The following is a 17,839-nucleotide window of genomic DNA, read 5'->3' as shown; positions in this document are numbered from 1 at the left end:
GCAGAACCCTTGCATGTTGCAGATGTTTTTTAAGTGTGCACTCAGTTTGCCCAAGGAGGTGCTTGCCAGACTTCTTGTTGGGCCCTGTTGTCACCCAAACAAACAGAGAGTGTTTCCTTGAGAAGCAGCCCAACCCCACTTCCCTTCCACTCTGCTAATGGCAGGCAAGCTGTCTGTCACGTGACTCCTCTCTGCCTTTAATAAAGTCCTGATCAGCTGAAAACCGTTGATTTAAGTCAACAAAATGTTCTAGTTTTAAACATAACATGCAGCTAAATTACTTGCTGCTTTTCCTTAGAGGAATTCATTACATGCACGCCTTTCATCCCTCCTCCACTCCCAGATAATTGCATAGATTATGTTCAGAGCACAATTTTTTTTCCTAAATTTAAGAAGTTCAAAACACTCTGATATGTGACCTACCTAACATGGATTATTGTGAGAAAGATAACATTTTCTGGGAAAATATTTTTTGGTTTTTATTAACCAATTAGAGTGCCTATATTTGGCATCAGTGTTTTGAGGAAGTCTGGCTGGAACTATAAAAAGTGGTTTTGTGTTGGTTGTTGTTGGTGTGTGTGTGTGTGTTTTTGGGTTGTTTTTTTTTTTTTTTAATAGTATGTGTTAATATTTTCAGACCATTTCTACCAGGATGTTTTGCTGAATTATTCTTTGGCTCAAATGATGACAAAAGTCAGAGCCGGCCCCTCCTCCACCCAATGGAGCTCCTCTTTCAAGTAGATTCAGTTTTTATTTTACTGGCAGATTCTTTAAAACAACAACAACAAAAGAGCCACAAAATGGCTCTGTTTGAGAATCTGCCTCCCATCTCCTGCTGTTGCTGTCTCCCCATCCCATGTTCTACAAAAGGGCTCTAAATGTGATGCTAGTATCCTAGAGCGGTCAGTTAATGTTCTCCAGGATGACACCAAACACTCGAGGATCTCTCAGGCCAGTAGAGAAAAAGGAGGATTGAGGACTGAGAGGTGTGATGCCCAAAAGCTGTCTGAGTGAGGTGGAAGCAGAGCAGCAGCTGCTTGTAACTCAGGGAAATGCAGGAGGAAAAAGAGAGGGGCACATGATGGATGGAGGAAGAAGGGGTGAATGACAGAGGGATGGTGGATGGGCAGGCATAACTGAGGGGAGGCAACAGGAGCTTTCAGTAATGAGGCTATACTTATGTCAACTATATATCAGATTATTATGATTATTTTAAAAATCTGTTTCTATAGCCTGCTGTAGAAACCCTAATTCAAATGCCTGCTGTATTGCCTGCTGTATAGTCTTTATTCGAAGTCCTTTTTTATTTTTATTTTTGGATGGGTAAAGCTTTCTTGCCATATTGACAATGAAATAGTGAAAGGGTTAGAATAATGTTTGGGAAAGCTTTGAATAACCTGGTTATTCTGGTTATTATTTTAGTACTGGCAATCCAGCCCCATTACTACATACATACATAGTCACCTTAAGTGGCACGGTGGGGAAATGCTTGACTAACAAGCAGAAGGCTGCCGGTTCGGATCCCTGCTGGTACTATATCAGACAGCAGCAATATAAGAAGATGCTGAAAGGCATCATCTCATACTGCACGGGAGGAAGCAATGGTAAACCCCTCCTGTATTCTACCCAAGACAACCACAGGGCTCTGTGGCAGTCATAGGCGTAACCATAGGGGGGCAGGGGGGGCACGTGCCCCGGGCGCCACTTGGCAGGGGGTGCCAAAAAGTGCCCCCGCCGATTTGCTGGGAAAATTTTTATTTATTTATTTATTTATTTATTTGCAGAGGTGTCCCCCTCCCCCAGTCCCGGCGCGGGGCCCCCCCCATTGGCATTACTCATCCAGCACTGGGCGCCGCGGCATCTTCGTAGTCCAAGTCTCTGACTCTCACTCCCCGGCGCGCCGCCCCGCCACCAGTTGCGCATGCGTCGAGAGGAGGACACGCACCAGAGCAAACTTCTTGAACAACTCCCTCTTCTGAACAACTTCCTGAATGCCCGAACCAGTTCCCCTTTTTGCTCATTCAAGTCCTTCCTCCCCTATAATCTAACCACGTTTTAACTGAAAAGGTTCAGGGAGGGGGAGATGGGGGGATGTGGAACCTTGGGTTCCACATCCCCCCATCTCTCCCTTCCTGGACTTTTTCACTATGTAATGCAAGCTAATTTAATTATATGTCATCATCAAAATGGATTAGCTGTTTCAGACCATCAGGAAAGTCTAAAGCTCCACCGATTTAATTAACCAGACTGAAAATCAGATGAACAGAGAATGTTTTAATGAAAGGTGGTATATAAATTTAACAATAAGTAAAACTATCATTAGGAGCAATTAGCGATTACTTAAACATTGGTGCTGCCAAGCAATTTGTAAATAAAACTTGAAGCCCTTTGAAAATAAGCTGGAATTAATTGTAGGTTGGGCAGAGAGTGAAAGTATATACTTCTAAACATTTATTGTTAAATTTATATGCCACCTTTCATTAAAAACAACCCCAAAGTGGTTTGGTTTTAGTCATGGATTTTAATTTTAATTGCTCTTTTTGTCAATGTGATGAAGATTAGTTAAATCTGAGTGGTCTTAGGCAACCAATGTTGCATCTGAAATGCCATTTCATTTTTTATTGTCATAAATACTCTCCAACCAATTTAAATAGCAAAGGTGTATATTATCCCTTTATTCAATTGCAGGGAATCTCAAAAAAGCAGGCTTTACAACTAAGGCAGTGCATATCTTCTCTAAAATGGCCCTTTTATAGTTTTTCTAACTTTGAAATCGTAACATAAAACAAAGCATAAATGCATAAATGCTTCCCCCTCCATTTGAAACCTTTTCTGGTGTAAATAGTGCGCTGTTTTGGAAAAGGGGAGTCTTTCTTTAACAGCGGGAGAATAAGGAGTCTTTAGCACTATCACCCTAGTCCCTCGAATTACTTTGGAGTCCTTGGTTTTCGTTTTGTTAAAATACAGTCACTCACAAGGGAAAGTCAGGAACAGAACCAGGGCGTGAGGGAGGGGCATCATAATCATCATAATCATCATTGCATCAGAATTCTGATGTTTGAGATACAAGCCAACTTCACAGGGTTGTTGTGAGGAAAAACCTAAGTATGTAGTGCATTTTGAAATTTTTGGTAATTTTTGTAATTTTTTAAATTTTTAAAATAAAAGTTTTCTGAAACATGTGTGTCAGTCAGATGTATGTTGGGGGGCGGTGGGGGGGGGGATGCGGCGGGGGGGCACAATTTCAGTGCCGTTTTCCCTAGTTATGCCTCTGGTGGCAGTTGAAATCAACTTGACGGCACACTTTACCTTTACTACATACATAAACCAGACTACGCTCATAAACCTTTAAATCCAGGAGACAGGGCAGTTATTCTCCTACCTGTTTTCCTCCAGTCCTATTGTCAAGGAGAGGAGAGCTGGTCTTGTAGTAGCAAGCATGACTTGTCCCCTTAGCTAAGCAGGGTCTGCCCTAGTTGAATATGAATGAGAGACTAGAAGTGTGAGCACTGTAAGATATTCTCCTCAGGGGATGGAGCTGCTCTGGGAAGAGCAGAAGGTTCCAAGTTTCCTTCCTGGCATCTCCAAGATAGGGCTGAGAGAGATTCCTGCCTGAAACCTTGGAGAAGCCACTGCCAGTCTGTGAAGACAATACTGAGCTAGATAGACCAATGGTTTGACTCAGTATATGGCAGCTTCCTATGTTCCTATGTCTATCCCATCTCCACTTGCTGTGCAGCGTGCTCTGAATCCTGCTTACTAGAGCAGACAGGGAAGGGGATGGATGATAGGCCCTGGAGAAGCTATTTTTTTGCTGCATCATGAGCTTCAAAGGTATGTGAATATTATCCAGGTGAAAACCTAGTAACCCTAGAAACATTTTGCCCAAATACAGCAATTGAAGCTTTTCTCTCTCCTTTTTAGGCTGTTGCTTGGTATACACCAATAAATTGGAGCCAAAAGCAAACGGTGGAAGAAGAATGTGATGAAAGCAACCTTAAAAACACCAGAAAGCCGCTGGCTGGAGTACGCCAGCTAAGAGAGAGATCAGAAACTAGAATATTCAACACACTGCAGACACTTGCCAGCCAAAGTCTTGCAGAGGGAAAGGAACCAGATTTCATTATGAGGTATCATTTTTGATATAAATTGAGTCACTGTTTATGTAAGGCTCCATTTTAGGTCCAGCCACTGCCTGCCCCCAAACCCAGCCTCCCTCCATTTTTAGTCCATAAACAAACTTCAGCAGCACCAATCCTATCAAAAGTGTTCAAATTCAGATTACAAAACTGTCACTGGTTACAGTTTGGTTATCATTAAATCTTTATTGTGTTAGAGTGGGGGAGATTCTACTCTCTGTGTTACTCATCTCAGTGGAGAATTCCAGGGGCAAGGTAAATCTCTATGCAAGGGAAAGCCCAACCCTGCTCTGCACACCTGTTCCTTGTTTGTTACCTTTTGGGAACATCCACTCCCCTTTACCAAGCTTTACATATGCAGATGTTGTTGGAGGATGCCTGAAAGCTTAACAATGGAGACTACAGGTTCGATGTAACCTGAGCCCTTTGTGTCTGAGCTGATTCCAGGAGGCTGCATTTTTCTTCATCACAGAGAGAAAGCAATGATTTCTACTTTAAACTTCCATGGCCTTTTAAATGATCTAGGGTGGGAGTACAGGGACATGAGTAACAAAGTACACTACAAAAGTCACTACAAAAATCATCAAAGATTGGCTCATATTCAGCCGGTTTGGTTGAGCGTTCTGTTGTTTTGACTAGTCAATCTTGTGGAATGCCAGCTGGCAAAATAAAATAATAATAATAATAAGCAGGGAATATACACTGGAGCATCTGCAAAAAATACAAGCTACCTGTAGCCAAGAATTGGTGGGACCATAAAATTGAAAAAGTTGAAGAAAATGAAGATGTAAAAATATTATGGGACTTCTGACTACAAACAGACAAACATCTGCCACACAATACACCAGATAGAACTGTAGTTGAGAAGAAAGAAAAACAAGTCAAAATGATCGACATAGCAATACCAGGGGATAGCAGAATAGAAGAAAAAGAAACAGAAAAAATCACCAAATACAAAGATCTACAAATTGAAATGGAAAGGCTGTGGCAGAAGAAGACCAAAATAATCCCAGTGGGAATTGGCGCCCTGGGTGCAGTTCCAAAAGACCTTGAAGAGCACCTCAACACCATAGGGGCCACAGAAATCACCACCAGCCAATTACAAAAAGCAGCTTTACTGGGAACAGCCTATATATTCTGCAATGATATCTATAACAACAGCAACAACATTGACAATAAAATTCTGGCATCCCAGGTCCTTGGGAAGGACTCGATGTCTGGATAAAACAAACCAGTCAATAACACCTGTCTGACTGTGTAAAACAAAACAACAACAATAATAATAATAAATGAAGGGAGGCGTCTCTCACCTCCTCCTGTGATTTGATTGGTTGGAGGAAAAACCCGGAACAAGCTGTGGAAATACACACAGGAGAAGAATGTGGAGAGGAACCCACCCTATGTGAATGGTTCATCTAATCACCCAAATTAAACAGCTGCGAATCTGCTGCAAAGCAGATTCACACTTTGGATACCTCACAGCATGGCCGGAGTACGCCCGCTAACAGAGAGTCCAGAGAGTCTGGACACATCCAGAGAGTCTGGATAACTCTCCGGCATCTCCAAGAAAAGGCTGAGAGAGACTTCTGCCTGCAATCTTGGAGAAGTCACTGTCAGTCTGTGTGGATTGAGATTTCTCATAGCCTTTATTTAAAAACAACTTTTTAACCCCTGTGGTTGCAAAGATATTGATATTAAGAGTGTGTCTGTGTAAGCTGGCACTGTAAACAACCCTGTGTATACATCCAGATTGGTACAATATGAAAAATATCCATCCAGGGCTGAACTATTTGTGTTTATTCTTGCAGAGAAGAAAAGAAACCACCTATTCTGAATCCAGTTCAGAGTTCTTGGTGCCAAAGTCCAAGTTCTCCCACACATCCTCATTATTCTGTGCAAAGGCAGAGTGAGGGAAGACACTTGAAAAATCTGCCCAAAAAATCTGATGCAGGCCCTGGTGAGTTAAACACCATTTATAGACAGACTGGTTGGTTGGTTTTTAATTTGCTGGCACTAAATAGGAATTTAGCAAAAGCAGCAAGAGAGGAAGATTTCTAACAGGGCCTTTATTCCATGACACTCTTTCCAAAACTTATTGGTAATACTGACTTTGTGTTGGTACAATATATTTGCTGTTAGGATCATTTCTTTTTGGAAAGTTAAAGTGAAATGCAGAGACTTCAGTTCATCAGGTGAGACCCATTATGTGGACTGCCCATAGTTAATGAAATGTCATTAGCTAAATTTCCTTAGATCTGACCTGTTTGATGCAGTGTTCCTAATCATGGAAGAGGGGTGCTACTCTCACTTGAGTCCCTGATTTATACATTCTAAAAATAGCTACTTTTAATATGCTTTGACCAGTGCATAGATGCTCTGCTACTAATGGGGATCTCCTTCCATTCTTTATTACTTTTTCTTTCTTTTTAAAGACAGCTTCACCAAAGAGAGACCTCAAAACAAGAGTTATAGACTCTTGAAAGTTTATCTCCCAGAAGTGTTTACTAAAAGGTGAAAGTTGTATACAATCTAAGGAGAAACTAGAGCATCATTTTCTTTGGGTTAAAGAACCCAAACAATACTTTTGAGGCATAAGGACTTCTGAATGGTGCCTAGCAGGCACATTCGTGACAACTTTTAATCCTAAGCAATTACAGTTTTATTAAAAAATGTTTTTTATTCTTAAAGAATAATTTACACACACACACAACTACTTGCAGTATATTTCTTTTTAAAGTGTTTATTAAAACTTTTAAAAAGTCAAAACCCACCTTAAAGCCCATGCATTCTGCAAAGCCTTTGACACAATGCCTTAGTCCTCACTCCTCCAGGAGTGCCTCGGTTTCCCTCCCCTCCTTTTGTTGTTTTATCTATGTTGATATGTAGATTGTTAGCTCCTCAGCACAGAGACCTGTCCTCTTGTGCTTTGTACAGCGCCAGGCATGTGGATGGTGCTATATAAATAATAAAAATAGTGTGTGAAAATTCACTTCGATTTTCCATCTACAGGCATTCAGTACACAGAAGGCATCCGTGCCATAAAGTCAGCAACAGGAGGTGGTAGCAGCAAAAGTAGAGCAAGGCTGACGCGATCAGCAGGGGTGAGTAGAGATGATGCAATTATTATGGTTATTTTTGCAGCATCAGTGTACATGGTACTTTACAGAGTATTGTAAATAAAATGGATCCCTGCCCTGAAGAGCTTACAGCTTACATTTAGATGAGGGAAGGGTCAAAAGCAAGGGGAGAAAACAAGGATAGCGTGAGTAAATGCAATTATACTTGCATACATAGGCTTGATTTCAGCCGAGCATGAGGACTGGAGAGATTAGCTAGAGGCTTCGTAGACAAAGTGGGTTTTGAGCTGGGAAAGGTGGCATCAAGGAGATATTTGTGGGCAGCCAGGCTGTTAAACTGGAGATCGGCTGCCTGTCAATCTCCCGTTTAAATGTCCAGCTACCCAGAAGGTGACCCAGAGGAGCTGGAGATCCCTGTGCAAGGGTGGCAGAACTGGATTTGTTCTTCTCGCTCTCCCCGCCCCGCCCCCCACCACACCACAGCCAGAAGGTGTGCACAAGAGACGAGAGGGTGGCAAAGATCCAGGAGCAACTGTGGCGGTAGCAGGTGGGAGGTAAGCTGATGCCTGCAGGCAGTGGGGGTTGGTGTGTGCTCGAATCAAGCCAGGCTCAAGTTCGAGCCAGCTCAGCTCAAAGGCATGCGCTCGAGCGGGACTGGCCCCATAAAAGTGAAGCTGGTCCGAACTTGAGTCAAGCTGGGCTTGAAGGCCAGTTCAAGGGGTATCCTTGTAAAGGGAAACCTGGCGAGGGGATTCCCCTTTACAAGTAAAGGGCTTTCCCTAAAGTAAATGAGGGTGGGGTGGAGAAAAGGTTGTATTTACCTTTTAAAAATAAGGCAACAGTGGATTTGGCAGGAAAGGCTCCTCCAACATACACACACACACACACACACACACACACACACACACACACCCCGCCAACCTCCCAAATGACAAGCCAGGCAGGCTGCAGTCCGGTTTGGGTCTCTGCGCATGCACGGAGGCCACGAGCGTGACTTCTACACGTGCACAGAGGCCGTTTGTGTCACCACACAATTTGCCGGCTCTGTGCACATCCCTAGTGGGGGTAGGGTGGGATGGCTGCACTCACAGCCGCAGGATGCAAGCACCACCTGAGACCATTGCCTTACCTCGCTTCATTGATGAGCCGCCGCTGACTGGAGCTGTTTAAAAGTGTAAGACACCTTGGGGCAGCTGAGGGTGGTAGAGTTCACAGAGCAAAGGGACAGAAGAGGCTTAAAATCCAGAGCTCTGAACTGCAGGTCTATGTCAGAGGATGCTGTGGATGCTGTGGGGGTGCCAGAAAAGAGACTGCATAAAAATGTGACAGAGCTAGTACCGCCCCTTGCGTTTCATGGGGTTTGGCCCCACTATTTACAAACTTTCATCCTGCGTCCCTTCGTGTGTCAACTGAGAATACCACTTTCTTCATGTCTGCAGCTATGCTTTTACTCAAGTCGGGAGGATTAGCTCTGAAACCAAATTTGCAAGTGTGCAGTGACAAAAGACTGCAGTTTGGGCACAGGCAATAATATCAGGATAGTCTTAGAGAAGCAATGGACTCGGGGACTAGGCTTGTGAAACAAGAAATGAAATTTACTGACGCAACAGTCACAATGCCACACGGGAGTAGTTGGCAACCTTAGCAATGCCCAGCATACAAACAATTCCCTGATATTATGCCAGCAACAATACAACAAAAATAGCTAAGCAGGCAAACAAAGGGGAGGAAGAGGGAGGGAAGGACAACTAAGTGGCCAGGGTGAGGAGGTGGAGAGAGAAGGATAGAATACAGAGTACGATGCAACGAAAAGCTCCATTTTGTCCTTAATTCTGCTGTCTAGTGTGTGACACCAAGAAGTGCTTCCCACTTGTGAGAAGGGAGCAGGGGTCCTTCATTAAGTGTTGCCAGCAAAGGATCGGCGTTGTGGTGCAGGTGCAGCATCCAAGACTGTAGCTCTATGCAGGCTCACAGCAGTCTGGGGGAGCGCTATGATTCCCAGACAGTCCAGCGCAACGGTTTTGGTCGTGACAAACACACTTTGGGAAAGGCAGCCTCAAAAGGATTCTCTCTGGGTTTTCCACACAGGGAGTCCTGGAACTCTCAGGCAGTCAAAACACAAGTATAGTCTTGTGTAAGCCCAACACTGGGAGCTTTCCCAAGGCCTCCAGTTGCTGAGAATAGCCAAGGCAGCACACTAAGGCACACTCCACACTAGTGACTCCAAGTAATTCTGGATCCCATGAGCAGTGTTCCAACTGGGGCTCAATAACTTAATGTTTGCGGCCCAAAGAGAAGAGTTGAAGAGCAAGAGCAGTCTCTTGGTTGGGCAAAGTCTTCTTGTGTAGTAGTCAGCAGTGTTGGCCACTGGACTCCCATGAGGAAGATAGCTTAGAGAGTGGTGTGTCCCAAAGTAACTTAACAGGAACAGCGTCTTGGCCAACTGAGGTTTCTTAGGTTAAGATCGTCCAGAGGCAAGAAAACATGGAGGTTCAGTCCTTGCTCAGCTGAGCAATGATGGTCAGCTGATGGTCAGAACAAAAGGGTGCTATTGTTCCCAGTCTGCATACTCAAAGGGAATGCCTGAGGTTGATTGCACACTGAGGTGCCTTGAATAGACTGAAGCTCTTGAATGTCATTAGCATTTGTCCATAGGAACTTGGGCTTCCTCAGCAGTGGGGAGCCTCTTATTTCCTGGAGGCTTTACACACATGGCTTCTGCCTTGAATCTCCTACAGAAGAGAGTGTGTGTCACACACCTGCCAAACTTACCTCAAAGTCTTTTTGAGATTTTTGGACCCACTCCACACACAAACTGGGCTTTGTGATGCAAATTCTAGCTTATCTCCACGTATGTCCGGGTTTTTACAATGCTGGTTTTAAGCTACTTTTTCTGAAAAAGCAAATGGGAGATGCACTGATGTAGAATCATTCGCATGATAAGAGGCATGCTCTCTTCAGAAATGCAAATCTATCTCTGCAGGAGCTCCCCCCCCCCGCCACCCCTGCGATTGGGTAGAAGGAAAACCCAGAGCATGCCATGTGGACTTGTTTCAAAAGAAAACCAAGAACAGAGAGGGGTGGGCTGCTTCGCTCAATGCAGCAAGTACACTTCAAAGTGGCTTCGCTCAGCTTTTACCCCAAAGCCTGAAGCCAAGTGCGAATAACTCCCTGGTGGATTTTTCACTGGTCAGGCTTCTGCTACCCATGGCTGCCTGCCTCTGTTTGAGATTAGGGGGTTCCTCCCCCTCTCAGGCATTGTGTATCAAATTCTACTGCTGGTTGTTCTCCTGTAGCAAGCTCTTAGTTCCTGATGGGGGCAAAGGAAAAGGCTATCTGCTAACATCATGCACCTGATCAAGTGGGTTCTTGTTCACAGAAGCTTATGCCACAATACATAGGTTAGTCTTCAAAGTGCCACAGGACTCTGTATCTGAAAACGGTGGCTCTCAGCCCCTCCATGTGCACTTAGAGAGGGGCGCCCATCAAAGTTCCCTCTAACAGGGATTCCCAGATGTTGTTGACTACAACTCCCATAATCCCCAAGCAAAAGCCACTGCCGCTGGGGATGCTGGGAGTTGTAGTCAACAACATCTGGGAATCCCTGTTAGAGAGAACATAGGTGCCCATGTCTCATTTGAAGAATCAGTTGCTCTGCTACTTCATCAGCACATTTTGAACCCCAGAGTATCCCACTTCTTCCCATTGATGACATGATCTGACAGCGGCTGTGCAGTCACAACTGACTTTCTGTGGTAGTGCTGAGAGACAGCATGTGGTGTTTAGGGCTAAGGGCACCCATATGGAGGCTAATCTGTCTTCACTACAGACTTGTGAGAGAGGCTGATCTGAGAGAAAGTGGCCGGCCAAATAAGACCCCCACCCCTGATCCCCATGAAAATGGCTGAGCAAAAATGGGAACCCAGATTCCCCCAAACCAAGTTCCATATGCTGCATTCGCCAGACCATGCTGCCTTTTCGTGAGGCAATTCTTTTTCTTCCAGTTTTGTGTTCTAGTGCCAAACCAGGCGTGCTTCCCCCCGCCCCTCCAATAAAAGTGCAATGCTTGCTGAATCCAGAGTTAATGCCATTTCCTCCCAGCCAGCCTCTGCAGCTAGCTAGTCATTTTAGATTGTAGCCATTGTGAGTGTTGCAAGCACCTTTGGAGTCGTGCCTATCTGACATCACAGATGCTGGAAGGAAACACTTTCCCGGAGGCAATGAAGGTAGTTGCCCTGTTTAAACAAAGGAATATTAGCTTCTTTGATACATGAAGTATGCCAGATAACCGCTACATGTGTGCAAGCAAATGATAGTGAATGGGTGCATTTGAGGATTTGAATGTATTTGAGTTATCAGTGCTATGTAATGGTGCTTCGCAGCTGGCAAGTAATAGCTGACTGGCTTATTAGCTAACTGGCCTATGAACCAAAGACACACCCAGTGAGTGCCAGTTTGCCTGCCTGTTTGTAGTCAATCTGGCCACCATTGCTGCAGATTGATATTTCCCATGTGCTAACCCAGAAGAGAAGACGAAAGGGAGAAGGAGTGAAATCTAGGATTTGGTGGCACTAGCTGGAGAACAAGCAACATGCATGCTGTTCTCAGGGGTTGGGAGGCAGGACATGGTTGGGGTATGTGAAATGGCTCCCAGCATGCACTCCACTATAGATGTCTGTGCATTGGCAATGAACATACTATATACACTTAGTATGAATGAAGAGTATTCTGGGTGGTAAATTTTATTAAGGATTCTGACAGCAATCAGGAGTTTATGGAGGGTGGTTATTTTACTCAAGCTAAATGGCTTAATTTTTATATTGAATTGTTTAATGAGAGATGTGTGTAGACAGTGGCATGTACTTCTGATTGGAAATGGAAGTGCTTATACTTCATTGCTTTCTTTATGACAAAGTTGTAAACTCCTTGTCTTGGTTGGTGACAATGACATCACTGGCATGAATGGAATGTCGTTATTGTAGTGCTATTTGGACATTAGGAGACACAATACTTTTGAATAGGAATACCTTTTGATGGTATATATGTTCACAACAGTAAGATCTGTACTGAAATATTGCAGTCCCTAAGAGGAGTGCGTCTGTTTCAAGATCCAGATGGCCTGGAACAGGAGTCTGCCTGGTCGTGGCAGGGGGGCATTCAGAGAAGAGGGGGAAAGACACCTTTCCCCCCACCACCACTCTCTTGATGCTTCCACCTGGGGGTTTTTCACACATGGCTTTATGCCTCAGAGTATCTGAAGAGTGAATCTGCTTTGCAGCAGACTCGCAAGATGCTTACTGCAGGGGATTAGATTAGCTGCCCCCACCCCCCGCCCCCCACAGACTCCCTGTCAGATCTTTTTGTGTGCATTCGCATCTACCAGGTCCGGGTTTTGCCTCCAACACAGAGGAAGAGGCGAGAGAGCTTCTTTTTAAAATAGTTAAGAGCAAGAACAAGTTGTCAAACAGCTGGATCAAACAGCAGGATGCTTAACCTTTGCCTTTGTGAGTGACTGCCTTCATCACATAATGTTTACCCACCACCACCACCACCACACACACCCCTAGTGGAATCAGCCTAGACAACAAAGGGCTCAGGTTACATCCATTCTACATATCTAAAGCCTATGTAAAACATAGCAAGACACACATTTTGCAGTCTGTGCTTGTGTTTCACTCAGGAATTTCTCCCTCCCTCTTCCGCAATAGACTATCACCAATCTACAACAGCACCCCGCCCCAGCACTTGCAAGTGCAAAGATCAGACCATACCCCAATCAGCTGTCAAACTCCTCTTCATTATGTTTTGTAAAAACCCCGATTTACTGGCATGACCACCCAAAACAAAACAGAGAAAACTGTGGGGCATAACACAAGCTCTGGGTTATTTTTCAAAAGCCTCTGAAACAAGAGGATTTTTAAAGAACCAGACATACTTCAGGCTAAGCCAGAATTCGAAGGCTCCATTTGGGGAAAATCAAAGTCCTGTCTGTCCTGGTCCCTGATAGCCTGCAAGGAGCTTGGGGTAAATCCAGCGAATATGTGAACTGGCACACTCCAATCAAGAGTGGATTTGCAATAAAAGCCCTGTGTGAAAAGCCTCCTGCTGTACTATATAGGGTGAGGGTCAGGTCTAGGGCTGGCTGCCAGGCATGAACCTGATCATTTTATTGCTATAGCCAGGGAAGGTGGTGTTTGGGGGGTGGTAAAGGGGGAAAAGGTCCCTTTTCCTTTCCGCCCTCTTGAATCATCCCAGTGTACTACAGGGAGCTGAGTTGTGTTTTTTTAAATCCCACAACACAAATCCCCCGCAATTCTAATCCCCCCATAAACTGTTAGAGGTTTGTTGAGCAAGCCCGTTAACTCTCTTCTTTGCTAACCTCCCATTTTCCTCTTTCCCTCAAACTGTCAGTATTTTTTCTCAACCATAGACTCAAGCAGCCTGTGCAACTTATTGTTCTTTTTCCCTCTCCCAGGGTAGAAATGAGAGAAAGTAATGGAAAGCCAGGATTTTAGCATAGCTGCAATTGGGTAGCATTGTGTTCCCCTGCACCCCACCCCACCCAAAGTTCCAGCAAAGACAAAAGTTTCTCCCTCTCCAGACAAGCAGATAAGTTACTCTTGTAATTTTTATTTTTTTTTAAAACTCTATGCTTTCAACATTCCATGATCCTAGAAGATCTCAGAGGGCTGTTCTGGTTTTTTTTGTTTTTAAGTTTGTTTAGTTTTGTAATTTACACACAATTATACTTCTGCATATCTAGGGACTCTCTCAAGTATGTAGAAAACACTGCCCTTTCTTTAAGTAGCTGCATTTAGCTTCCAAACTGATAGGCATTCTGCCACCTGAGTTCACTATTAAGTATATAGGATATTTACAAACTGGGAGCTATTTGTATTGTGTGCATTTGCGTTAACACTGCAGCAGGAAACCCGGAGTAGCATTGGACTTCAATGGAAGAGAATCACATCTTCCATGTTATTAGCATTCTAGTGCAGGTGGCCACAGAAGAAAATCTGAAAATGTGGTGCTTTTCCTAATGAAAGTAGCTATCATTTCTGTCACTGAAAGCTAAAGAAGACCGATCTAGCCCAGAATGACAAACAAATAAACCCTGTGCCATCTGAATTGTTCTGTGTTTAACATAATATAAGCTCTCCATTTTCTATGTACTGCTTGCTCTATTACAATAATTGGGGCCCTCAATATTCACTTAAGAGACTGCTGGTAGCAATCGACCGTAACAGAGCTGGCAGTCGTGTGGGTGGCCGCTTCGGCTTCCCAGAGCAGACTGCCTGCTCGTGTGCCGGGAGAGCGGGCTAAGTCCACTCTCCCCGCAAACCCCATCCAGGCTCTTCTCACCGATCGTGAGAACCACCTCTGTATTTCCCTTAGAGGATGCGGCCTAGCTCAGTGGACGAGCATCTGCATGCGGAAGGCCCCAGGCTCAATTCCTGGCATCTCCAGGAAGGGCTGGAAGACTCCTGCCTGAAACCTTGGAGAGCCACTGCCTGTCACCGTAGACAATATGGAGCTAGATGGCACCATGGTCTGACTTGGAATAAGGCAGCTTCCGATGTTCCTATGAATCAGGAGGTTTATGAGTAGCCAAGCCTCTAAAGAAGCACTCATTAAGTTTGAGATCTCATTTCTGCATTACCTGAAGCAGCATGGCTGCTACTGATTTCTTCTTCTTCTTCTTCTACTATATACTTCTTTTCAACAAAAGTTCTCAAAGCATTTTACATATAAACATAATAAATAACTAAAGATGGCTCCTGCCAAAGGGTTCAAAATCTAAACATCTGTAATTTTCACCCATGTGTTTAGGATGGATTAACATGCCATCCGACATGCCAATGCCTCTCCCATTAGAGACATTGTCTCTAGCACAGTTCTCAATCATGAGATCTGCTCAAGGGCGGCTCTAGAAGGGAACATGGATGGGCAGCCACCCCCTAAAAGTTACATGCCTCCCCCCACTGCCCCCCATTTCTGTTTCAGAAAGCTAGTATGTGGTACACAGCTCACCCACCCATAAATGCACTTTGCCCCTCTGTGCCGACCTCAACTTTTTTTCTGGATCTGCTTCAGTCACATGGTCAGAATTTGCAGATGTTACCTGGAGCAGCAGGATAGCAGTCTTGCTCCTCCAAGGAGAGCGGTCTTCCTCCTCCTCCTCCTCCTCCTAGCATATCATTTTGGGGAGTGTGCCATCATTCATGCTCTACCATTGCCTTTCAATAGCAGGGAGTTCATTTTCCAGATAAAACAACAAATGTTTTGTTTTGTTTTTAATCAGGAAAACCAGAGTTTCTGGGTAATCTCCTTTTCTCCTTCAACCCACTTCCCTATGAGCTACTCACAACTCTGTTGCAATTTTACTTTCCTTCAGGCGCAGAAAAAAGACTAATCTTATGAACAATGGGAAGCCCCAGGTTGAGACATCCAGCCACCTGCTCTTAGAACATACAAAGAAAGGCAGCAACTTTGTAAGGCAACTTGGTGCTGTAACAACACTTTTGAAGGAGAACTGAGATAATTAAGCTCTGAAGTCAGCAAAAGAAGTTACCATTCTGAGTCAGGTGTTGATAGTTAAGCAGCTAGGGACAATAATCCACACAAACCAAAAGGTCTGCTTATAGTTTTGCCATGTTGTCTAACAAAAAGCTTAAACATGTTCTTACCTCTTTGACCCTTCTTGCCAATGGTATTTCATTTGTTTTTGCTGTTTATAAGAATGATGTACTCTCACAGTAAATTCAATAAAGCTTAACCTGTAGGCGAAAAATGTCATTTCCAAACGTGGCCATGGGGGCTTAATTGCGTACAAACAATACAGGTGCTGAGGTCAAGTAAAGTGTGGGGAAATGATCCGATTCTTGTCAGGATACCCTTGTTTTTCATCATGTGAAATTATCTTGTTTGAGAGGCACAAGACTGTCACTCTTTGGGGGCCTTTATTACAGATATTTGGATTGTGGCCTCGCCTGGTCCAAGCTGATGTCAGCCATTTTTAATGAACTGCCATTTTTATGACCAGTTCTACCCTAATCTCCAATTTCTGTCTTTCATTGACTCAGTTTTTATGGAGAGCTCAGATGAGACTGTTGCCATCCCAGTATATACCAGTGTTTGCTGAGTTGTAGCCTTCTCTTTTTTTCAGACCTGATCTGTGGCGACATTTCCATCTTTGACTGGAACTGAAGGGCTAGCTTGACACATGTCAAGCTAGCTCCTTAGCTTCCAACACAGTTTTTAGAAAACAAGTAAAAATGTGGCTCTTCACCCAGGCTTTTATATGAAAGTATTGGCTGCTGCTTTGTGTTTTCTATGTTACTGTTTTACATAGGTTTTTAAACTTTTAAATAGAGATGTTTTATACTTACATTTAATATCTGTACTTTTGTATTTTAATTGTGCATTATTTTAATTACCTTGTAAACTGCTTTGGGATTATTTTAATGAAAAGCAGTATAGAAATAACAATAAATGTGGACTGGCAAAGTACCATGGCAAAGTACCATGCATATGAGAGAATCTCTGAAGCCCCAAAGCACCTCCAAATTAGCTCTGGGAGAAGCAGGCTGGAGATAATTGTGCTTCCACCTCATAGTGGAAGAGCAATTCTTTGGCAACATAAAGAGCCCTAGTGTAGAACCAACCTATGTAGCTTATTGGGACAGTCAATTAGAGAGCTTATTATTATTATTCTCTTCAAGACAATGTGTTTGCCTAATGCCTTGGGTGGGAATCCACCTAAATGAACAATCATTTTGAATAATGAGAGTCAGAGACTTTTAAACATTCTAGGCCTTTCTTCTTGCACAAGCAGCACCCCCACATCACATTTAGATCAGGGCTGCAGCTGAGCGGGGGAAGGTCCAACCCACCCACCCCCACAAACACACACACAAATACACACCACAGCCAGGATTCAAATTGCCATCCTGAAGTTCTACTGCTACTATGCATATTTATATACCGCTATGTATATAAAGCATATTTATATACTGCTTTTCAGCCAAGGTTTTCAAAACAGTTTACACACACAAAATAAACATAAATAAAATGGTCCGCTGTCCCCAAAGGGCTCACACTCTGAAAAACAAAAGCATAAGGCATATACCAGCAACAGCCATTGGAGAGGTGCTGTGCTGGGGCTGGAGAGGGCCAGTTGCTCTCCCCTTGTTAAATATAAGAGAATTATCACCTTACAAAGGTGCCTCTTTACCCAGTTAGCAGGGTATAAGCCCTGGAGGGGGAAACATAAGAACACCAAATTTTGCCTGTAAGTTTTCTCCTTTGCAGCTAACAACAGGTTTGGCTGGGTGCGTGTTGAATCAGGAAATCAGTGTGTGTGGGGAGTGCTGGATATCCTCCCTCTGCACTGTGGCCCTGATTCAAATCAAGGACGCCCACACCTATTTATTTAATACATTTCTATACTGCCCAAAACACAAGTTCTCTGGGCAGTTTACAAAATACCTACTTTTACATGAAGAAAATTATATGGGGAGTTCCTATCACGGTGGAGCTCTAATATAATGTGTAGTTTGGCCCTTTGATTCTTCTTATAGTGATGATTGGTTCCTTACTTACTCTGAATTGTAATTTTCATGA

General features: G+C 43.8%; 1 protein-coding gene and 1 long non-coding RNA gene across 6 annotated transcripts in view; one reads left to right on the top strand and one right to left on the bottom strand.

Moving 5' to 3' along the window:
* Positions 1 to 17,839, top strand: part of LMNTD1 (lamin tail domain containing 1) — a 252,312-nt gene that overhangs the window by 184,063 nt on the left and 50,410 nt on the right. For 2 of the 5 annotated variants that reach the window (XM_053255218.1, XM_053255217.1), the window contains exons 8-10: positions 3,925 to 4,130; positions 5,948 to 6,096; positions 7,149 to 7,240. In XM_053255218.1, coding sequence (XP_053111193.1) covers positions 3,925 to 4,130; positions 5,948 to 6,096; positions 7,149 to 7,240 — 447 coding nt within the window. Of the gene's footprint in view, positions 1 to 3,924; positions 4,131 to 5,947; positions 6,097 to 7,148; positions 7,241 to 13,691; positions 13,826 to 15,601; positions 15,999 to 17,839 lie in introns of those variants that run through there. The other 3 variants (XR_008308458.1, XR_008308457.1, XM_053255219.1) reach the window with 3 other exon arrangements.
* LOC128327073 (uncharacterized) lies at positions 9,978 to 17,801 on the bottom strand. The gene is made up of 3 exons (XR_008308462.1): positions 17,709 to 17,801; positions 15,904 to 15,993; positions 9,978 to 10,109 (listed from the first exon to the last, which is right to left on the bottom strand). It is a non-coding gene; the product is annotated as an uncharacterized LOC128327073 (long non-coding RNA).

Source organism: Hemicordylus capensis, chromosome 5 (genome assembly GCF_027244095.1).
Source record: "Hemicordylus capensis ecotype Gifberg chromosome 5, rHemCap1.1.pri, whole genome shotgun sequence".
Classification (NCBI taxonomy): Eukaryota; Metazoa; Chordata; class Lepidosauria; order Squamata; family Cordylidae; genus Hemicordylus; species Hemicordylus capensis.
The sequence above is the reverse complement of the archived record's forward strand: the minus strand, read 5'-3'. Positions and strand labels throughout refer to the sequence as shown.